Genomic DNA, 24549 nt, shown 5'->3' with positions numbered 1-24549 from the left:
AAGGTGGGGTTTTCTCCAGAAAGACAGCCTGTGTTTTAGAGCTGTTGATTCAATGGCATTTTCATTTCAGAAATTATTTTTCTTTGTAATTTAATTAGAGATGGAAGTCAGTAATAGGTGTCTGCTAAGGAAATGCAGAGAGGCACTAAACTAAATCCAAAAATGAAGATTATTTCCCCCATCTCATGAATTGTATTTCTTTTTTAGGTTTTTTTTTTTTAAGTTAACCAAAAACACTTTTAAAAAATTACTTACTGTGCTGAAAAATAGGCTTTGTCCACAGCATACACTGAATATATTGCAAGGATTGGCCTTCAGGGTTATAATTTCAGACTGAAGAGCAAACGCTTCATAACCAACTCAAAGTTTCACCACTAGAGTTTGGGGAAAATAAGTCAGTAAAGTTTTATGTTCCCCAAAGGGAACCTGGCATTCTAGCATTTAATGTCACTCAGACTATTCCTCTACCCAAAACGTAAACTTCATAATGTATGTAAATTAAAGCCTTGTTATAGAAACACTCTGATTTTCAAAAAGTTAGGCAAGTTATAGGACTCTAACTAAAACTTAGCCAAAACAAAATCACTAATAAGGCAAACTTTTTTGAAAGATTTATTATTTCATATTGTATGTATTATTTAAATTTATTACTGAGAAAAGATCCATGTCTGTTTTAAGATGGACAAACAACATAGAAGTAAAAAGTGAAATTTCCTTCAACTCCCAAGAGTTGCTATTAACTGTCTTATATGTATTTGAAATATATAAAAATTTGTCATATTACATTAACATTATATATAGTATACATCATAATTATAGGCTTTACAAAAATGGAATTTTATTCTATTCTGGTACTTGCTTTTGCACTTCAGTACATTTTAGACATCTTTGTCAATATAATAAATAAGTACAACAAGTTACTTCACTCTTCTCCATGAGTGAATATTCATGCTTAGGTAGCATTTTTGAAAATCCAACCACAACTAATTAGCATCTGGTGCACTGTCACTCTGTCATGAACACAAACACCACTCTAAAGGACATTCTCAGTTTTCCATAAAATAGAAATGGTTCTCTGCAGTGTAGAAAACCATGCGGCTTCAAAACACAGTCTCATTTAAAAATTTGAAAGCTATTTCACATTGTCCTCTGTGGTTCTATACTGGATGCCTCCTGTGCCCATCTCTCATCTCAACCACCTTTTATTTCCGTCATTGCTACAGCTATGTGCAGCTGTCTGTAGTGGTACAGCGCCTCATTCCAGCCTGACCTCATTATCTCTCATTTCTCCCCAGGGTCTCTCAAGTCCTGGGGACACTGATCAGCTTTTGCACATGTGCACACCTTGAAATGTGACAGGCTAACTTAACATTTATTGGTGCAACTCTTATCCAATGAGGACAGGAGCTGGTGGGTAAATGCTCCCCTCCTCCTCCCCATGTGCAATTGTGAGGCACAATCCACACAGCTCCTCAGAAGATTCCTGAAGGATTTAGTCCAGACTGCCTATAAGGGTGGTAACAAGGTAGAAAAGGCTCCCCTGGACTGTCTTTAGCCCTCCCTTTTCACTACCCCACTCCTGTTCCCCTGTCTCAGGCTCTGCTTTTGGGGGGACTTCAGTTAACATAGATACAGATTAAATTCTACCAATGGTGACTGTTACTTCTTATCCGCAGTCATATCAGGCATTGTCCACCCTTTTAAATCTTGTCAATGTTATAGGGGGGAAAAATAGATCTCACTGCTTTAATTTGCAAGTCTGAATAATAGTAAGTTACATATAAAAAACACTTTAAAACATCAGTAAGTAAACCATAATCAAGAATCTGCCATTTCTTCTAACAGTAAAACCCTAAGGAAAAACTTTTCCTTGGCCCTTTTTTTCCCCAGATGAAGGCAGTACTTTCTGATTTTCACATAGTAATTGATACAACAAAGACAATACCAAGTATATAATATGCACATAAGTCTTTTTATACTGTCGTATAGCCCTTGACATATTAAGACAGGACTAGCAAATGATGGGTACATTGGGACCTTTTTTTTTTTTTAAGATTTTATTTATTTATATATTTGAGAGAGAGAGAGAGATCGCAAGTAGGCAGAGAGGCAGGCGGTGTGGGGGGGGAAGCAGGATCCCTGCTGAGCAGAGAGCCTGATGCGGGGCTCAATCCCAGGACCCTGAGACCATGATCTGAGCTGAAGGCAAAGGCTTAACCCACTGAGCCACCCAGGTGCCCCATATTGGGGCCTTTGTCCATATGTGTCAGTCTCTGATAAAATGTTAGATTTTTATAAAAGAGTAGAGCTGAAATAGATGTTACATACCATCTTGTTCAGGATCCTTACTTTGGAAATGTGGACACTAAAATCCAGGGAAGGGAAATAAGTGAATGACTCACCCAATATGACACAGACAGAGGGAGTGATAATCTGGAACCCATGACTCTGGGTTTGGTGTTTTTCTTACTAAATTATGCTTTCCTTTCTCCAGAAACTGATCATTTGGCTTTTCCAAAACATCCTCAGTCCTTGTGTCTGAAAAGACCCATTTATTATTGAAATATAGTAAGATAAGAAATGTTATTCATAATATCACCATAGGGCATCACAAAGGCCTATAGGTTTCCCCTGCTATACAAAAGTAGAGCCTTCCTGTGAAACCTGTCATAAGCCCAAATGGCATAAAACAAAGAAGTAATAACTATTAATTTATATGGAAAAGTTTTTGAGCATTCCCAGATGCAATAATAGTAATAATAATCTCTCGGGCTTTTCTGATACCTTATGACATATCTTGCTAACAGATGCCAAAACAAATCAAGATAAGGCACAGCTGCTCACAGACACAGTTCCAAGCTATGGCGGCTTGGCACTGAGATGCTGAGTGTGGTGTGTGAGTTCATATTTCTTCTGGTTAGTGAAAACAGGTACTAATGTAGGTCCTTCGTAGAAGCAAAAAGTTGTAAAGAGAACTTTTGAAAAACGGCAGATAGCTGTATTCTTAGAGTGGTTATAGCTTTGTAATGGTGACCTCTTGAAAGAGATTTCTAATGGCTCCAAAATTACAATTATAAATACTAGAATACTGGGATCCTAGCACACGTCACTGTTAAAAGGTCACATCAAATATGAGGCCAAGATAGGAATCTAAAATAAAAAACAACTAAGACAAAACAGACAGTTGTTAGTAAAAAATCAAAATTGATGAATAAAGGGATCAGAGATTTTAAATTTATTAGAAGCCTATAGATACCAGCATGTAAAGGGAGCCTAAAGATGACATTCCTGAATTATCTTTGTCTCTTTGGATATGTTAGACATTTACCTTAAGTTTTCACATGTATAGTTTCTTTATGTATGATAAAACCATTTAAAATAATGAAAGCTTTAAAAAAGTTATTGGAGGGCAACCCCTTTGGGTCCCCTCCCTCGTTGGGAGCTATTTACTATCACTGTGCTATTGCTTAATAAACTTTCTTTGCCGACTACCAAAAAAATTAATTAACTAATTAATTTTAAAAAGTCACTGATGTGATTTATATATTTAGGCCAACTGAGTTTTATTTTTTTTTAAAGATTTTATTTATTTATTTGACAGAGATCACAAGAAGGCAGAGAGGCAGGCAGAGGGAGAAAGGCAGGCAGAGGGAAAGGGGGAAGCAGGCTCCCCACCAATCAGAGAGCCCGATGTGGGGCTTGATCCCAGGACCCTGGGATCATGACCCGAGCCCAGGGCAGAGGCTTTAACCCACTGAGCCACCCAGGCACCCCCCAACTGAGTTTTAAATGCGTACTTCCAATTCCTATTATGGTTAATCAACGGATAAGAATTCTGCTCAGTAGGTTTTAGCCATATATTATTTCAGTAAAGGGAATTGCTAATATTTGTGGAGCATCAGCTAAGCACTATTCACTTTACATAATTTCAACTTGACTTATTGTTAGCTCCTTTCCTTGAGTTGCCCTAAAACCAGACCTTGAGATAGGATTTTAATGTAAACAGTTTTTCGAGAAGGGAGTGCAGGGGAGTGGAGAACTGAGACAGGAAAGACAGCTAATAAAGGTTGTATTTCCAAGCTGGCAATTACTATAGGTAACTGGAGATCAGTCCTGTTGGGGGGAAAAAAATCTAGAAATCATTGTGGAGCACACTCCTGAATTATCCCACCCCAAGGGTAAGAAATTCTGGCATGTTGGTCAGTGTTTAACCAATAGCTCTGGTAGAAGATGGTAGAGTTCTAATTTGTAGCATTTGCTAATAATTCCCATGGTGTAAATACACTCAGTGTGGCCAATCTTAAGCTTACCAAAGTGAAGTTGGGAAGACGCATGTACTCCAGGTTCTTATAAATTGGTGCAGAACCATCTGCAGTACACCATTGCAATCCTCATCATTGGTTAAGGAATGCTCAGGTTAACGCTCCCCTTCCAGCAGCCTATATAGTCAGCAAAGTGACCTCAGAGGCCAGAGAGATGTAGTTGCTGGCATAGAAATCTGGATGGTATAGACCAAAGTAATGGTAACAGTGAGAGGAGAAGGGGAGGCTTCAACAGAAAATCCCCATGTTTCTGATGACTGAAGTGTGTGCAACTTGCCAAAGGTCATGTGGTTAATAATGGAAGAACTGTGATTCAAACACCAACGTGGCTGGCTGATACTGAAGTATCAACCTGGCTGATACTGAAGTCTTCTTGTGTCTGTGTACTGGTGCTTCTCCTATCAAAAGCAGTATCACAATGCTTTAGTGAAAAAGAAAATTATATTATGTTATTTATGGTAGATTAAATTGTTATAATACATGAGTCTAAATAAGTGATGGCACAAGGCAATAGCATTTTATTCTAGGGAATGAATTCAGGTTATCAAGAGGAACTGTTCTCTACCTAGTCCTTTAGGGACCCTTTCATTCTGTGACTCTGCTATCCCATGGGGCATCATAGTCATCTGTATCCAGCCAGTACCATTTCTTTAAAGCCATGGTTCACATTCTATTGGTGAGAACCAGTCACATGGCCATATCTAACTGCAGGAATGGCAAGGAAACAGTCACTGGCTGGTCAGCTGTTTCCAGCTACAACTGTATGGGGTGACCTAAGGAATAGATACTTGTAACTGGAGCCCAGGCCTCAGGACAAGGTGAATGGTAGAGCAGAAAACAGTTAATGGTGGAAACTAGAAGGAGGAGATTGATTGAGAGGTTCAGAAGGGTAGAAAGCATGTCTGCTCTTGGGCCTTGCATGGTAACTAGCACGTAGGAGTTAATGCACTTAATATCTGTTGAATGAATGAAAGAAAGAATTTAGATTCTATTCTCTATGTAATGTGGAACCATTAAAAAGTTTGAGAAGAAGAGACAGAATCAAAATCGCAGTTTAGAAAAATAGCTGATAATAGTGCCTAAAATTTATTTGTAAGGTTAAACAATGGACTACCTCCACTGGAGGTAGAAAGTAATTGACTTATTATATGTTACCAATTTCTATCTGTTGTGATTTTTTATTTCCTAAACACATAAAGGTGGATATTTTTAATTATACCCCAATCTGGCCTAACCAGGCAGTTAAGAGTACATCTAACTCATAAGTGTTAGGTTCAGTGGCTCTAGGACTGGGCTACCTGAATCACAGCTACTAGCTACATATGTCTTTTGAGCATCTGAAATGTGGTGAGTCTAAAATGATGTTCAAGATGTTCTGAAGTATAAAATACACACCAGGGGCGCCTGGGTGGCTCAGTGAGTTAAAGCCTCTGCTTTTGGCTCAGGTCATGATCTTAGGGTCCTAGGATCAAGCCCCGCATCGAGCTCTCTGCTCAGCGGGAAGCCTGCTTCTCCTTCCTTCCCTCTCTGCCTACTTGTGATCTTTGTTAAATAAATAAACATCTTTAAAAAAAAAAAATACACACCAGGGGCACCAGTGTGGCTCAGTGGCTTAAAGCCTCTGCCTTTGGCTCGGGTCATGATCCCAGGGTCCTGGGATCGAGCCCCGCATTGGGCTCTCTGCTCCGCAGGGAGCCTGCTTCCTCCCCTCTCTCTCTGCCTGCCTCTCTGCCTACTTGTGATCTCTGTCTGTGAAATAAATAAATAAAATCTTTAAAAAAAAAAACACCAGATTTCACAGATATAGCACAAAACAAATGGTAAAAGTTATCATGAATAATATTTTATATATTGCTTACATATTGAAATAGTAATATTTTGGATGTACTATATAAAAATAACACAATATAGTAATTAATGTCACTTTTTATTTTTTTAATGCAGACTAAAAATTTTGAATTACATATGTGACTTGCCTTTGTGGCCTGCATTATATTTTATTAGCACTGCTCTAGCAGATGCCAATTTTGTATACCTATTTAGCAGTTTTCACCCCAAAACAATGCAAATCAATTGCAAGTAAAGGTGCAAATGTTGCAAAAGATGCAGAAGCTAATTAAGCCACTGGAAGTGGTACTTAGCTCACATGTAAAGCCTGTTCAGTGTAAGATTCAACAGAGTTGAACCATCAGACCACAAAGGAAGAGAAAACCAAAAGGGACATCAATTCAAAGAAAGTAACTGAATATTACAGGAGGACCTTAGGGTAATGTATGAAGTCTTCAAATACTTTTGCAAAAATAATAGTCACAAATAAACCACAAAAGTCAAATGGAGAAAGAACACCTCACCATACTTCGAAAATGTTAATCAACATGACTCAAAGAATTCAAAGAATCAGTGCAGTTGTAAAAGTAGCAGAATTTTGCTAACTGTGAGAGAGATCAATTTCATAAGCTGTAGTTTTATTTTGAAGTAGAAAAGCCCAATTCATCTGTATTTTTTATTTATTACAAAATTTAGTTTCTGATTTTAAGTACATGCAAATATATCCAAATATTTAGATGGCTGGTTAATAAAAAGGAATCATAAATATGTGTATGTTTACATATCTTTATAAGATACACATATCTTAAATATCTTATTTTAGCCTAAAACATAAATAAAAGAGTTTTGTTTTGTATGGTTTGGGTTTTTTTAACCAGTATTTGGCTGTAGGACCTTGGTCTGTTGAGTGTGTGTTTGCTATTTAGAGTTTCATGTATCATTGTCACGTATCTCACTGTCTACATTTTTTTTTTCTTAGTGTTTTAAAGCAAAGTGGGAACTGATAGATACTTGCTTTCCCAATCTTTTACAGTTATCCCATCCACAACTAATTTGATAGAGATTTGATTAAGAATTTATTTATCTATTATTTGAGAAGGGCAAGGAAGAGGGTGAGGGAAGAGAGAATCTCAAGCTGACATCCTGCTGTGTATGAATCCCGACCCCCGAGGGGCTTGATTTCATGACCCTGAGATCATGATCTGAGCCAAAATCAAGAGTTGGACACTTAACCAACTGAGCCACCCAGGTGCCCAATAGAGACTTTTTTCAGTGTCTCACCTTCTTTCATTTTCCAAACTGAAACTTAAATTTTCTTTGGAACAACATTCTTTTTGCAATCACACACCCTTGTTTTATTAATTTAATAGTGTTTAATTAAATTTTGTAAGGACAGTTATAATAGGTATAATCAGGTTTGGGAACAAGTAGGACAGATTTTCTTGGGGCCCACAATTCACCTGGAGGGAGAAGTTAACAGGCACCATGAGCGTTCATTGTCCTCTGGCATCCCTCTGTATGTTGAACACCACACTGGGAATGTTGCTGGATGAGTCAGCTAAGTGAAGGCTGCTTTAGAAACTTTCTACTATAATGTCACCTACACTGCCCTTGTAGGGGGGTCAATTACCCCACAAATGACAAGATTTCCTGACCTAGAACATGTAGAAGTACCTGGAAATATGGTGTCTGGAAAGTATGGAAAAAACAAATTCTAGCCCAACTCTCCTGAAGTATTTTGTCTCTATCTATCTATCTATCTATCTATCTATCTATCTATAATAGAACACAAGCATTTGCTCCATTCTCCAGGTTACATTCCTACTCTTTGTCAACCTAAGACATAAAAATCTTACAGACAAGCATGAAAACACACACACACACACACACACACAAACACACATACACACAAATCTGAAATCTTCATAGAGTCAGCCTGATAAATACCTAATAAAAATATCTGCAGATAAGAATGTTTCATTTAATTTTGTAAATATGAAAAACAACAAACAATATCCCAGGGAAGAGGGAAAACCCTTGCATGAGCATAGTAGGTGCTAGGTGCTTAATAAATATATGATGAATGATGTACAGTATGAAATATTTCTGGCAGTGCATAGTGAATCTGTTCATTTTAAGGTCAGCGATATTTATGCACAGCCAAGAAATGCATCAGTATTAAACTAGATTCTCCATATGGATGTGTGTAGGAATTGAAATGTGACAATTCCCAGAAGCACTGTGTAGAAGCAGTGATCTATGAAGCACTAGCATAAAGGTTAGTAAAGTTGTCATGGCATAAATGTAATCATTGCAATGCTTGTATCTAAGAAAGGATAGAACTAAAGAGCTTGGGAATAGTAACTGGAATTTTCAGTGTACAAGCAATCTTTGAAAAGACACAAGTCTACTTTATGCCATTAAAGAAATCAAAGTAAGGCACTTCAAGATATGCATTTGAGCAGTAACATAAAGCAGGATCCAATAGCACCAAAACCAGTGCTAGAGTCCTAACCATGCTTAAGATGGAGAAACTACAGTAGCAATCCCACCAGTTAACTCCTCTTCAAAGGAGACTTTGTATAACATATGGCAGAGGAAGAACATCCTTTGCAGTCAAGCATGTCCTTTATTTCTCTATCCCTCAAAAAAAAAAAAAATTCAATTTGTTAGTGTACAGATGCATGATGACAGCTGAATATTTACGTAAAAGATCAAGGGCAAAATGACTTAAAGCATCAAATCTAGGCAAAAGACCAGTACTGGGGTTTCTCCATGGTGGTGCGGAGAACTGGGGACTAGTAGACAGTGTTGTATTTGGTACAAATAAGGAGTTTTGCTGGAATCCTGTTTTACTTTGCTATTATGGCCAGACTTCAAAACTGGAGCAATCTTGAAAGGCTAAGGGCATCCACTTGCTTTTCTCCTTTACAGGTACTTGAGTATGTGTTTCGATCTAAATAGGAAAGAGGAAAGTTGACTCTTTTTAATTTAGGATTTGGTGGATGTGGCACCCTGGAAGACACGGGAGATAACTAGTGTTTAGTTTAGATGATATACTTAGTAACCATTAAAGTACTGTATAATTATAGCCTAAATGTAGAATATAAATTTTGACAGATTTATCTAAACTTCAAAATTTGTATCGTTGAATGTAACTATCTTATGGCAGAAGCAGCAGTATTCAAAACATTGAGCTAATATAAAATCAGTAACATTTTAAAAAGCCCTCGAATATCACCACCTTTTGCGGTTAACACTTAAAGTCGGGAAGATTTTCTAGTCCTAAGAAGTCAAATGAATTATTTTGTAGACAGTACTGACATAACGTATAATTCTAGGAACACTGACAAGATCGCGCTCTTTCTGTTCCTGAAGAACCCTCCCCCTCCCACCCACCCCCTTGTCTTAATTAACGTTTTCACAAAATAAATCTAGGGATACAGGTCCCCGGTTGTGGGAGGTTTCCCCTCACGGACAAATCAGCTCGAGGAAAAGAAGGGAGGGGAGAAATGAACGCCACGCAGAAGCTCTACGTGTCAGAAGAAAGGTCGAAAATCATTAACATGTAAATGGTACTCTTTCACTTCCAAGGCTCCTTATCGCCGAGACCTCCCCAAAGACTAGAACGGCTCCGAACGTCAGGTTAGGCAACTCGGGGACTGCGGAGGAGGGCGGGGTGGGGGTGGGGGCGGAGGGAACCCAGACCGTGGCCCGACCCTGCCAGGAAGAGGGACGTGCCGCCAGAGGCATCGGATTCGGGGAGGGCCAAAACCTGGCCGAGAATGACATTAGCGAGTACTTTCCGGCAGAGCCTAGGTTCCTTCCCCTAACAAGCTCTCTGTGGTCCTGTTACACTGCTGCCTTTCCCAAAAACAGCGGAGTCAAAAATAAAGATGTACAAGGACTTCCGCCCCTCCAAGTCTCTATCTAGCGGGGGCGGAGAAGGTGGTGAGAGGGGATATCCCAAATCCGTGACTTCAGGTTGTGAACAAGATATCCCAGGAAACTTTGAGGTTGTATTTGTAGCTCGCGTTGGGGAAGGGACGACAAGAGGAGAAAGGTTTTTTTTGGAGCTCCGCGGCTGCACGTGTGCTAAATATTGGGGTTCTTTCGCTTTGCATCAGGCGACAACCCTGGGCGCCACCTGCGCCTCCCGCGCGGGGTGGGGGAGGAGGGTTAGCCCTTGCCGGGGTTCCCCGACGCCCACCGCAAAGGGCAGTAAGAATGACAGACCGCAAACCCTCTCGCTAGCATCCCCTTCAACGCACTACACACCTAAATTCAAACTGCAACTCTCGTTAGGCGACCTCCCGACGAGCCGGGCCAAGATTGCGGCGAAGAGGAAGCCGCAAGCTGTTGTCGCCGAGACTCCTCCTCTCGCCGGTGCAACCCGGGACTACCTGGCGCCCGGCAAGTGCAACACGCAAAGCCCAGGGCGCCTTGCGGCGTTACGTCCCAGCCCATTTCGACGGCCCGTGCGCGACGCGGGGCGCACAGCCTACTCCTTCCACCTGCTCCCCACCCTGCCCCACCACCTCCCCACCAACCCGGCCCAGCGGAATCCCGTGCGCCTGCCGGACGGTCCAGGCCAAGCCTCCCGCGGGCCCTGCCCACGCAGTTGGCGCAGGCGGCCCTACGCTAGCGGCGCAGCGCCCGCCGGTCCGCCCTCCCCCTGCACTCTCCCCGCCCCTTCCCTCCCTCGCAGGGGCCGAGCGAATGTAGCCCGCGAGAGAAAATGGCGGCGGCGGCGGGGAATCGCGCCTCGTCGTCGGGATTCCCGGGCGCCGGGGCGGCGAGCCCCGAGGCGGGCGGCGGCGGAGGGGCTCTCAAGGCGAGCAGCGCGCCCGCAGCAGCCGCGGGACTGCTGCGGGAGGCGGGCAGCGGGGGCCGCGAGCGGGCTGACTGGCGGCGGCGGCAGCTGCGTAAAGTGCGGAGTGTGGAGCTGGACCAGCTACCGGAGCCGCCGCTCTTCCTCGCCTCCTCTTCGCCGTCGTCCTCTTCCACTTCCCCGTCGCCGGAGCCCTCGGACCCGGCGGCGGGCGGGAGCGGTTTCCAGGCTGTGGCGGTGCCGCAGCCTCACGGAGTCGCGAACCGTGGCGGCGCCCACCCTCTGGAGCCCGCGGCCGCCCAGGACAGCGGCGCCCAGAGCCCCGCGGGGGCCGAGCCCGGGGAGAAGCGGACGCCCGCCGCCGAGCCGCCTCCTGCAGCGGCCCCCGCCGGGTGAGTAGCGCGGCCGGGAACGCGGCGAGGACTTGGGGGGCGGGCAGGCGAGGGCAATGAATGAATCCCGGGCACCGCGCACTGCGTCTCGGGGCTCCGCGCAGCGAGGCTGCGCGCCGCTCGCCGGGATTCGAGCCCTCGGGCACCCCCTTTGACCCCTCCGGCGTCGGGCGGCGGCCCGGACCTGGCTTGGGGGACGGAACGGAGACCCGGGGCGGGGACGTGCAGGAGAGTTTGTTATTGTTTGCAGACATGTGACAGGCGTGCGAGCCGCGCTGCAGGGACCCGTGGAGATAAGGTGTGGGGCCCCGGGCTGGCTTTGTGGGGCTCCCGGAATCGGGACTCTCCGAAGTGACCCGGCTCGGGACCCTGGCGCTGCCCTCGGGACTGGGCTGGGGGCCGGGCAAGAGCCCAGCGGCGGCGCCCCCAGAAGAGAGTCCCGGGATTGCTGGGGGTGAGGCCCGAGCCTGCAGGCAGGCGGTGGTCATAAAGGGGGCGGAGTGGGTGCGGAGCCCAGCCCCAGGCCGGGTGGGGGTGCTGGGGCGCGGAGAACGCCGCGAGGTATACCGGACGTTGACAGACAGAGCCCCTTGTCAGGTACTCGGGCCGGGAATCGGCAGAAGGCAGCACGACCGCAAGGCTCTCGGGGTGCAAGGCTCCGTAACGCCTGTCAAAGCGGTGTGGGCGGGCAGGCTGCAAACTCGGGGATTTGGAATATTTTAGGACTTGGGTTCTCTCACTGCGTCCCTCAAGGGGCTCCACATGTTCTTGGGAATGCGCCCAGCGCCACTAAGACTTGAGTGACTTCTGTTTGGAGTTTGAATTTGGCCTTTGAAGTTTGCATTTGGCGGAGTGGTGTAAGAGCCAGGACCGGATGTGTCAGCCATTCAGTTTCAAAGCAGTGGTGACTGCTCCCCGCAGCCTCTCCGGCGTGGCTGGGGACTGTGGCCGGGGTGCGGTGCTTCCTGCTCCGTGCAGCTAGCTGCGCGGGCTACCCGCCGGCTGCGGGATTCCAGGGACCACAGTGCAGTGGGCTTCGGCTCAGAGAGTCCTACGTGTCTATGCATTACGGTACGTGTAAGGTAACAGACGAGCCGTTCTCGGCCTGACCCTTTTTTGGCAACTGGAAATATTTATGTTAAAGGAAATTCTTTTAAGTGTGACAGTCGTAATCCTTCTTTTTAGGAAATCTGACTAGTGTTTGCACAGCATAGTCTTGATGAGTATTTTGAGTTGCTGGAAATGTTTTTCTGATAGTTAACCGTTGCCCTGTAGAGTTTCCTGACCTTTATTCTGGGTATTTTAAAGACTGTGTCTTATATTTGTTCCCCTTGTGAGGCGACTTTGACAGTAGGAATCCGTGGTTTGGGTTAATTATCTAAAGTGCTTTGGCACTTTTTTGAGCTTAAATTTTTATTTATTTAAAATCATTGTTCATTTATTACCAGGAAGTTGCACCCCCACCCCATCCCCCCAAAAAACCCTAAAAATTTTGGTCAACACTGCCATGGCAGTTTGAGAGGAAAGGAGATTTGTGGCTGTGATAGTTTTCTGTGTGCACTTGAAAATATAACTTGGTGTAACAAGAGCTACGTTTCTGTACACCTTCCTGCTTCTGTGAAGATTGGATTTAAAACCTCACTAGATTAATTCTTTGAAGACAGTTGGTACTACAAATGAGCTCCATATAAAAATATTAAACTTTAATTTTAAAAGTTAATTTTGTCTGTTCTTATGAGAGCAGCTTTTTGAATACAGTAAATAACTTAGTGTCAGCATTCTAGTCCTTTTAATGAGCTTTGAATATAGTAGAGGAGCGACCACTGTAAAAATAATTATAGAAGTTGTTTAGAGTTGCCTCCACACAAAATAAGAGGACTAAGATGGAGGCAGAATTCAGGAACTGAATAATTCGTGTTTAATTTTTGCATGTTGTAAGGTAGGTGTTTTTGCCTTCTTTGTTGAAGGAGTGGATTGTATTGCAGTGTATGAAATAATGAGCTAATCAGCATAATCATTTTTAAAAAATGAATTTCACTAGCCAGAATGCTGTTTGTTCACCCCAAATGTAATACCTACAGACTTCATTTATAGTAAAATGTTGATTTCCTCAATTTGAAAATACAGTGATTTTCCTTCCACTTCCCTGTCTGTGGAGTTGAAATTCATTTGCATCTATTGGTATAAACACCGACTAAGAAGAGTTCAGTGAACTTTATATTTTACTTTTTTGACAGTAGTTTTATTTGTACTTTTTTGAGGAAAATGGGGCATCGAGATTTTGAAGTATTTTTGTGTTCCAGTAGTATGGGTCTGGAGTTCCCGTCTGTCTAAAGACCTTTTGGATTTTTAAAAGAGAATTCTATGATTTTTAATTTCAGAATTTCCTTCAGTTTTTTTGCTCTTTGGATGTAGAAACTGAAAATGTGGGAAACATATTTGTGAAATATAAATTGTGTAAGTCATACTCATTAAAAATAAAAGATTTTCTGTCTGTCCTTCTCCTTTAGTGTAATAATAGAAATCAATGAAAGTTTTGTGCCTGTAAGTGGCGCCCAAGGGTTTGGAATTTTAACTTATATTATAGAATTAGGAACTTTTTTTCCTACCTATTATTTTTTAAGAAAAATTACAGTGTTTGCTTTCCATTGAAAAGGCTGTTGTGTTTGGTAGATATAATTACTCTATCCTATTTTTGTAACTTAAAAAATCCCTAACTATCAATTTGCTGGCCCCATGAAAGAACAAGATATGCTGTACTTGTTAATGTTAGTTTTTGTTTAAAACTAAAACCATTTCATAGGCTGCTTTTATATCCTCATATAGCCTTCAGCTTTCACTTCCTTTTAGAAGCTGCTAAGTTAAAAATACAGTTTAGTGACCTTTTTATTAGAGGAGATATAGGAACATTATTACCTAAAAATAAGTTGTAAAATATTAAGTTGGTGATTTTATGAAACAATGGAAGTAGTTACATAACTTACATAACTTACATGAATTTGTAAGTTTTATAGTTATGAATTTTCTACAGATTCTATTTTAAATCAGGTAGGAACATTAATGCACTCTTTATTATATTTAACCTTATTAAATGTAATTCTGAAAGAAAAATATCAGAGCTATCGTTGTTGCCAACTTTTGTTTTCTTTTCATATCTGATTTTGGCAAGGGTGACTGGTTAACCAACATTCCTTAATGTATGATTTCCAATACACTATAATAACTCCATTTTGTTAGATACAAAAACCAGGAAGTAGCCCTGTTCATTGATACTCTTTCCCGTCTTCTGTAGCACCTCAAACATATGTTGCATGTCTTAAAAATGGCCATTGACTTACTGACTTGAAGATTTCAAAACATGTAAAGAAAGGAGTGTTCTTTGTTTTCAAGAGAGCAAAATAACCAGCTACAGCTTGCCTAGGCTGTCTGCTCATCAGTCTTTGACACTGGCTGTAAGCATTCCAGAAGAAGAAATAATGGGGTGGCAAAGCAGTTAATGGTGAATGGATTCCCCTGAGGGAAAATATGGAGCATTCAGAAGTACTCTGAGAAAGCACAGTTTTTGCATTTGTAACCCATTTTCTTGGGTTGAGAGTTAACTCTCTGTAAAGGAGGCAGTAGAAAAGATGGCATGGAAAAGTAATGGTCTCCAGAGGCTGCTGAAGAACTACACTATATTGCATATATTGCACCTCTGACCTGGAGAATACTGCTTATATCAGATATACCAAGTATATTCCTTAGACTTGTTGGTTTTCCTCAGTCCTTGCCTCTTTTTATATTCCAAGTCAAAAGTTAGAGCTACTTAAAAATGTAAATGGATAGAAGATTAACATGAAGAAATGTGCAGTTTTAGGAACAGACCCAAGTTGTCATTAACAAAGAATTTAAGAACTTTTTAAAAAGATTATATTTATTTATTTGATGGAGAGAGAGAGATCACAAGCAGGCACAGAGGCAGGCAGAAAGAAAGAGGGGTGGAGCAGGCTCCCCGCTGAACAGAGAGCCTGATGCAGGGCTGGATCGCAGGACCCAGAGATCATGACCTGAGCTGAAGGCAGAGGCTTAACCCACTGAGCCGCCCAGGCGCCCCATTTTAAGAACATTTTTAAGCACGAAAGAAGTAATCAGGAACAGAATTAAAGTAAATGTTGCAAAACAATGAGATTAGTCAGGTGCTCTTCTTATAGCAAGATTGTAAGTGGATTTTAGCCCTGGCTAAAATATGTTCATTGAGTTTACATATATGTTTGGATTCCGTTTATGTAGTCACCTTTCTTGCCTTCTGCAGGTTAGGCCAGTTATATGTAGTATCTCATTTCATTACCACTACAGCCCTCTAAGGCCAATATTATAATTTCTGTTTTCAAGAGAGGGAAACTCATTTGTGGTGCTGAAGCCCTGTGATCACATAACTAGAAGATAGAGCTATGTCTTTCTGACTCCATAGTTCATTTCTTTCTACCATCTGTGCTGGTTTTATTTTTCCAAATTAATAATTTAATTGATAATTTTTTAGGAAGAATTTGCTCTGCAGGACTCATAATAAACAATAGATAGGCCTCTACCCAGTGCCATTGCCAATATATTTGTTCCTTTATATGTATATACTGCATAGCTTTCTATAACCTGGCCTTGTATGTGTAATACAAGTAGACTGTACTTAAATCACCTTACCGTGTTAGGCAAGGAGAAAAATTGATTTAGGTTGAGTGTTAGATTTTTTTTTTTTGTGCTTTATTATAAGTGGAGGGAAATAAGGTAAAGTTAATGTTACTCATGAATCTTAATCATCACACATGGAAAGAAGCTATTTCAGTATAGTGGTATCTTGCTCCTTTGTTTTTTATTTCATTCATCCAAGGTTTACAAATCTCTATATGATGATGGTCTGAGTGGTAGAGAAAAAGATTATTGATGCATGGCTGCTGTTTCTTTTGGTAGGGGTCTAGTATGAACATGTTTAACAGTACTATATTAAGTGCTTTAAGAGAGATGGAAATACAGAGATATTCCCAGTTTAAAAACTAGTGCTTTGAGTCTCATGCACAGCCTTTCACACTATAGTCGTGTAGTGAATACAGTGGTATCTCCCTAACTTATTGAGGAATTAACTGGCCTTCCAGGTTAGTAGTCAAGGGTGGTGGCTTTGTTCTTTGTGCTTGTATATTTGTTCTCATAGTTTTGGCTCCTTTCCTTTGGTCTCTTTTGCCTTTCTTAGGACAGGTATAGGCTATAGTTTTTCCATTTCCAGAGTAATGGAAAAAGCAATCTAGATACAGATTAGTTTCAAACAGTTTCAAACAGGCATCAGACCTCTTGAAGACTGGAGGAAGCTTACACAGTGCTGTAGTTCGTGCATTAACTAAGTTTATCACATGAAAGTATAATGATGGTGAGTGGATATGGAGTAAGGAGATAGTAGATACTGGGTGGAGACTTTACTCTTAACAAATAGACATGATCATTACCTTTTGTTATTGCCTAAATAGTCACTTAACTGATAAATTATCAAATCTTCAACTGTTCTACAGCATTCTAATACTAAATATCAGTTGTTAGCAAATGAGAAACTCTGTTTTACTATTTATACCACTGCCTAGTACCTAGACTAGTGTCTGACACCCATGGATATTAGGTGTGCCCATAAATGTTAGGATGAATTAATTTTCCTGAAGAGGTAATTTTTATATTACCATATCTGAAGATCACAATAATTTACTTTGATGTGATTTTAACCATGGTCTAGTTTAAAGGCAAGATCTGTTTCTTATGTTGATACATAGTTGCAGTAGGTGGTATTTAGCAATCAGTGGTTGATAATATAGACTGCTTTTATATAACAAAACTTAACATACTTAGTTTAATAGCTAAATATAGTTTCATAGTAATTAGAGCCATGCTTAAACTGAGTTTCTAATATTTGAAATGACTCATTATTTGGGCTAATGGGTAACCCTTCTGATTTTCTTTCCTTTTTTTTTTTTAAGATTTTATTTATTTTTTTTTATTTGAAAGACAGAGATAGTGAGATAGAGCAGAAGCAGGGAGGAGAGGGAGAAGCAGGCTTCCTGCTGAGCCGGGAGCCCAATGCAGGATTTGATCTCAGTACTCTAGGATCATGACCTGAGCTGAAGGCAGACGCTTAACTGACTGAGCGACCTAGGCACTCCTCCTGATTTTCTTTTTGACCTTAGCAGTTTTTCTTTAGTGGCCCATCATCACCCACTTGAACGTAAATATTAAGAGATCCTTAGGGTGATCCCAGGGCTTTTGTCATTCTGTCTTCTCCATTCCCACCATTAATGCCTTTAGATAGTTATTGACCATTCACAAGTGATTGCAGAATTTGTTTTCCTAGCCGTGACCTCTCCTAAACTCCAGACCTACACCTATCTGTGTGACATAGCCATACTCAGGTATCTAAAATCAAATTCAGGGTTTTCCTGTACTTTGTCCTACTATTGTATTCTTTGCTCGTGAGACAGCAAAACCAGAACCGAGGAGTTATCCTTGAGCACTCCTTGTATTTAGTCCACCATCAGAGGCTAGGGATTTGGCCTCTTGCCACATTCCTAGGCCAGGCTTGCATGATCTCTTTCTTGGACTCTTTCACTTTTCAGGCTTGCAAGATCTCTTTCTTGCAAGCCTCCTGACTTGTTCCCTGTATCCTGCTTTCTCCCTTCCAGTCTGCCCTCCATATTATATGACCAGAGTGATCATTTTAAAGTGTTAATCTGATTATAACAATGTTCCTCTAGAAATGCAAATAAGATTAAGTCTAAAAACTTTCCAAAGCTTGCCCTTTGGTTAAAGACTAGAGAATCCTTAACATGCCCTACCCAGTCCCTGCCCTGTCTGGCCCCTGCGTGCCTCTCTAGGCCCATCTCAGATCACACTTGCCCTTGTTCTCTGCAAGACTGCCTTCTTTCATTTCCTCAAAGTCAGCACACTACCTCCTGCCATCGGGCCTTGGCATGCACTGCATGCTCCCTCTGCCGGGAACACTTTTCCCCAGTCCCAAGTCAGCACTTCATTGTTCAAATCTTAGCTCACTGTTAGTTCCTCAGGGAAGCTTTTCTTCCCTCATCTCCCAGACTGGCTTCATAGCACAGTGTCCTTACTCTCAGTGTTGTGATTTTACATTTGTTATCTCATCTGATAAATTACTATCTTCTCCTGAAGACTTTAAGACCTGAGTGGGCGGTGCCTGTGGCTGGATAGCAACCCAGCACCTAGCAAAATGCCTGGCCCAGAGTAGCCTGTTGGTAAATATTTGTGGAATAAATGAGTAAGGATAATAATGACATGACAAGCTCAACCTCATAGATCGTTTGTTCTTCACCTTTGGTTAGACTTGTCTAGGACCTAACTGAGACAGGATTAAACAGCAAAAGCCTAGATGATTGATATGTCCTAAGTCTCAGTTTGTGATAGATTCTTTGGGAGGTATCTGGACTCTAAGACATGCCAGGTGCTGTGAGTGAGGTAGGACAGCTTAATGTGGCATGAAGGAAATAGCTATATAGTAGTCCCTGCCTCCCCTTTCCATGGTTTCACTTTCTGAGGTTTTGGCTACCTGCAGTCAGTCACGGTCTGAAAGCAGATGATCCTCCTCTTGACACTGTCATCAGAAACTCACTAGTAGCTTAATGCTTCATCACAATGCCTACACCATTCACTTCATGTCATTGTGTAGCCATTTTATCATGTTACATCATCATAAGGGTGAGTATAGTACAGTAAGATTTTGAGAGACCAGTACAGTAAGCTTTTGAGAGAGACCACGTTTATATAACTTCTTAAAAATATATTGCAATAATTGTTCTATTTTATCAGTTATTGTTACTCATTTACTGTGCCTAATTTATTAATTAAACTTTATCATAGGTATGTAAGTATAGGAGAAAACATTGTATATGTAGGGTTCAGAACTGTCTGTGGTTTCAGGCATCACCTGGGGTCTTGCAGTGTGTCCCTAGTGGATAAGGGGAGACTGCTATACTGTGTGATAATCTGCTATAGGTTGGAGGAGTTTACTATCTGTATGTAATTCTTTTGCACTTACTAGGGAGATGAAAATGGGTGTGTATGTATATTTATGTATATATGGTATTTGTAATCATGTTCATATTCATATATACATAAATATGCATAAAGGTGTTATGCATTAATGTAATGACTCATTTTTTCAAATTCTCAGAATGTTATGTAAACTTAAGATGCCATTTTAGAGTTCTTGTCCCTTAAGTATTTATTTTTTGAGTGTATTTACATCTTAAGTATAAATATACTCAAAAAGGTGTTATGCATTAATGTAATTGTTCCTCTTTCAAGTACTTATAATGTAAACTTAAAATACTACTTATGGACTTCTTGTCCCAATAACCCTACTGTCATGCGAAATTTATTAATTTGTTATTAATTCATCTTAGAGTAAATAGAAGTTCACATTTGCTTTGAAGAAAAGATTTGCTAAGCAAATACCGTATGAAATCTTAGGAGCCAAGAGCCCATGTAACAGAAAACACTTTAAAGTTTACTGGTGGTAACTAAATCTTACAGCCTGCCTTATCTAGAACATGGTTTAGCACTAAGAACTAAGGAAAAAAGGCTCTCAGCTGCCAGAGGGCCTGTAACAAAATCTGTCCTTTGAAGTTCTTTGATTTTATGCTTAACAAAAGTTCAAGGGCATTGGCTCAGAATTCACTGACACTTATTTAAGATATTATTCTTGTAGTCTTATCCATTTGGTATCCCCAACGCATTGCAATCAAAAGCAGCCAATTAGACTGGCAGTATGAGGAAGAGACAGGTTCCCTGATGGCCGCAGCGTAGAGAGAAACTTGACCGTAAGAGGAGAGAGGGAGGGAGAAGAGGACATCATAGCCTTGGTGTCAGGGGACACCTGATGTGAGAACATTCATTTCCACATATCTGGATAGCTTCTCAGATTATAAATTTATTAAATGGCAGGACTTCCCACATTACTTTTTGAGTACCAATTTCCTTATGTAGATAGAATGAGTGTGATCAGGATTGTTTTTATAATGGTGAGTGTGGCTTACTGTTACAAGGCTTTGTTTCTGTCTACTCACTGAACTGAGCTAGAAGGCTTATTATATTTTAAGCAAGATTTCCATTCAAGATAGTTGTAGAATGTATTTTGATCCTTAAAGTGGTAAGCTTCTAAGTTACCTAGAAGAGATAGTCTTATGGCCTTGATGATACTGAATAAATGAAGTGTTCTTTAGAATTGCGTAAAATTGGAGGGTACTCATTAGAAATGCCATGTGGATTGTCTGTATGGGAACATCTATTTTGCTTTATTTCTTGGCCTGAGCCATTTTATACCCTGTAGTTTCCTTAGGATACTTATTAATCACCACCCCTGGTATACACTGACCTTTTTCTTAGTGAGGCTGTGAAGAGTCAGGCAGTAAGCTCCAACTCTGTAACATTGATCAATTTACTTGATGACTGCAAGGTTTTTGGTTTAATTACTTGTAAAAACATTCGTCATGTCTGTATGCGCTAAGATGATAAGTGTTTTGGAACAGACATTTCACATTTCTTTTTTCTCCTTTAAGATAATAAATTGGCTACATCTCTTATTTTTTGGATTTCTGTTAGTATTCTTAAATTCTTCTTGTGTATTTATTGAAACTTCGATTTCACAAAAGATGTGGCCGATTAATGTAGATACTAAGATTCCTGAAAAAGTTTTAGTGTTTGAATTTTGAAAATATGTTTCAATTGCTCTGGTACGCTGACATCTCCAGGCTGTTGTATGAGGTCCTAATGTTTCTGGGATTCAGAATTTATAGTATTAAACTTCATTAATAAAATTCTTATACAGTCCTTTTGAAAGTAACAGAATAATTTATTTTTTAAAAATTGTATCTTTATCATTTAACAAAAAGGACTGTACATTGTAGACTATCCTTTGCTTTTTTCTTGACAATATTTTGTTATCATGATAAACACAGAGTCTTTTAATGACTGAATAATACTCCATCTTATGTATGTCATGTTAGCCAGTTTCCTATTTTTAGACATTTATATAGTTTGTTTTTGAATTTGTAAATTAAGTTTCAGTGACAACCATTGTGTATACATTTTCATAAATTTGTGCTTGTAGTTCTGTAAAACAAATATTCAGAAGTGGAATTGCTGAGTCAAAGGACATGCTTATTTAAAATTTGATTGTGTAGCTGAAGTGCCCTGTCAAACACTGTACCAGTTTATATTTACCTCATAGTATGTAAGAGTGCCCATGGCCCCACATTTTGGCCAACATTGCATATCATTAGTCTTTCATTTTTTGCCAGTTTGGTGGATGAAAGATGGTTTCTTATTCTAATTTGTTTGTTAGCTTTTTAGCATCATTGTACAACTTGTCCTGTTTATCATCAGCTTCATATTTTTTGGTATATTTCCTTTCACACATGGGTAAGAATTGTTTGTTTTTTTCTTAGTGGTTTGTAATCATCCTTGGTATATTATAATTTTAGCTCTGAGATATATTGCATTTGTTTTCCTCCACTTCTGTTGTGAGTTATGAATTTCAGTTACAGTATTTTTCTGTAGAGAAACTTTAATTATTTTTTCAAATTTCAGTTCTTTCTTTTCATTATTTCTGTTTAGATCGTATAGAATGGCCTAGAGATGCAGTGCTGCATAGTATCTAAGAGTACAGACACGCGAATTCTAATCAGAGTTTCCCCAATATCAGGTAGGGTAATCAGGCAGTTCACTTCAGTTTTCTTAACTGTGATATGAAGATACTGCTTCATAGTTGTTGCATAGACATCATCTTTGTATAGTTCTTCAAACAGTGCTTGGTGAATGGGAAACCCTGTGTAAGTAATAGCTATGATTATTCTTCATTGCAGAAGTATCACAATTCGCCAATGTTTTCTAATATTTTTATGTATTTAAAAATATATGTATTTATTTGAGTGAGAGAGAGAGAGAGCACAAGCAGTGGGTAGAGGGAGAGGGAGAGAGAATCTCAAGCAGACTCCAGACTGAGCGTGGAGCCTGATGCAGGGCTTGATCTCACTACCCTGAGATCACAACCTGATCCCAAACCAAGAGTTGGACACTTAATCAACTGAGCCAGTCAGGCACCCCTAATTTTATGTATTTAAAAGAAATACTTTAACCTCTGATCCATCTGAAGTTTAAGGGGTACAGAGGGCTCTAACTTTATTTTTTCCAAATGATTAGGTGTTCTAGCACTGTTAATTGACAAAAAATATCCCCTTTATCATACACTAAATTTTCAAGCATTTGGAAGTTCCCAAATGCATTTCTTTTTTTTTTTTTTAAATAAAGATTTTATTTATTTATTTGACAGAGAGAGACACAGTGCGAGAGGGAACACAGCAGAGGGAGTCGGAAAGGGAGAAGCAGGCCTCCCGCCAAGCAGAGAGCCTGATGCGGGGTTTGATCTCAGGACCCTGGGATCGTGACCTGAGCCGAAGGCAGATGCTTAACGACTGAGCTACCCAGGCACCCCCCCCCCCCCCAAAATACATTTCTTTATTCCAGATCCTTTTCTTAACACCAGGAGCCTAAACTCCTGAATAGCCACATTTCAAGTTTTGTACAAAAATTAAAAGAAAGTCATTGACTAAAGAGAAAGAATATATCACGAGACTGTTAACTGTATGTTTGCTGACTCGTTAATATTTTGGTTCTTGAAATGTCTTAGTCTCAGTGGCAAAACCCTGCATCCAACTGCCTCCAGGTTAGTTTCTCTCGAAGGTACAGCTCTGGCAGGCACTGCAGTTGCCACCTGTCCAAACTGAACCTCTGTCCTCCCCAGCCTTCCCATCCTCTCCCTCAGACCTCCAGGTTGTTTGAGATGCCTATTAATTCCTGCCACCATCCCCCTAATTACTGCACTCTACTCTACTGGCTTTTTCAGCCTCAGCATCCAGGCAGTCTCTAGTTCTAGTGTTCCCAGTTCTCTGCTGGCTTTGGAATCTACACCGTAGCTGCTAACGCAGGGTCACGCCTCTGTCACCTCATCCTAGTTCTTGGAAAGCTTTCTTCGTACCTTTGTGCCGTCATACTGCTTTTAGACATGTCTTCCTGTCTTTTCCCTACGCTGTGGTTAGAGTGGGGCTTCTACAGTGCAGGTCGGACCGTGACACTTCTGTCCACGAAACTTTCCTTCATCCTTTGAATGAAGTCCAGACTCTTTATTGTAGCTCAGAAGCCTCTAGTGACCAGCTCTGCTCCCCTCTTCACTCCCCTTTCAGGGCATCCTCCTCCAGACATCCATATTCATCCTTGTTCATCCAGGCTCATATTACTGTTTTCCCAGCTCGCCCCTCTTTTTTCTCCGTGTGCCATTTCCCCTATCCGGAATACTCATTTTATTTCCATTGTGAGATGTTTTTAAATATGTTTTTATTCTCTTTGCCATAAAGAATTATTGGCATTTTACTAAATATAAATGTGGCTATTTGCAGAAGTCATTACTGTATTGGGAACTCATTACTGCTGAACTCTTTGGTTTTGAGTTCTTCAGTATCTGAATTAGATTTGCCACTTTTAAACCTCTTCGGTTTTGCCTCTGTCACTGCATATGCATGGTCATGTCTCACTGAACAGTAGTGTTTACAGAGTTGTTTATAAAGTATATATTATTATAAACAAGTCAGATTTTTCTTTTGTACTAAAATTTCAAAGGTGCAATATCAGAAAATATTTTGGTGCCACACAACGTATTGCTGTCTTTGAAAATAATCCAAGACCATCTCCAGTCAGAGAACAAACATGCTCAAATGCTTCAAGCACAGGGTTTGACTGTGTTGTGGGCACATCATCACAAGGTTTATATTGGCTTCTGGGCCTCCTCAGGCAAGGTTCCAGGAAGCTGATGGGCTGTAGAAGATAGGCATGTCAGTTGTGGGATCACTTGAAATCTCTTTTTGTCTGGTCTGTACTCTCTGTAGAGAACCCAAAGGGCAGAGTAGTAAACATGCCAGGGCGAATGCCCATTGCCAGTGCTCTTACCCCCCTGAGGGCGCCACTGCCTGTGCCTTCAGGAGCACTTTGAGTGACTGCTGTGAGCCAGGCACAAAGGTGCTAGGAACCCAGCAGGGATGAAGCCTAGGTATGAAGGACTTTAACAAGGTAACAGTGTACTAGTGACAAGGAG

General features: G+C 40.8%; 1 protein-coding gene and 1 long non-coding RNA gene across 6 annotated transcripts in view; one reads left to right on the top strand and one right to left on the bottom strand.

The window, feature by feature from the left end:
* Positions 1-7022: 7022 nt before the first annotated feature.
* LOC116586352 lies at positions 7023-10809 on the bottom strand. The gene is made up of 2 exons (XR_004283998.1): positions 10428-10809; positions 7023-9105 (listed from the first exon to the last, which is right to left on the bottom strand). It is a non-coding gene; the product is annotated as an uncharacterized LOC116586352 (long non-coding RNA).
* A 37-nt stretch (positions 10810-10846) lies between these two features.
* The window catches only part of MAP3K1 (mitogen-activated protein kinase kinase kinase 1), a 79730-nt gene continuing 66027 nt past the window's right edge, over positions 10847-24549 (top strand). For 2 of the 5 annotated variants that reach the window (XR_004283997.1, XM_032336198.1), the window contains exon 1: positions 10847-11372. Coding sequence is in view for 2 of the 5 variants with exons in the window: in XM_032336198.1 (XP_032192089.1) it covers positions 10888-11372 (485 nt within the window). In the remaining 3 variants the exon portion in view is untranslated. The other 3 variants (XM_032336196.1, XM_032336200.1, XM_032336201.1) reach the window with 3 other exon arrangements.

This window comes from Mustela erminea, chromosome 3 (genome assembly GCF_009829155.1).
Source record: "Mustela erminea isolate mMusErm1 chromosome 3, mMusErm1.Pri, whole genome shotgun sequence".
Taxonomy (NCBI): Eukaryota; Metazoa; Chordata; class Mammalia; order Carnivora; family Mustelidae; genus Mustela; species Mustela erminea.
Note: the sequence above shows the minus strand (reverse complement) of the source record. Positions and strands in the feature narration are given on the sequence as shown.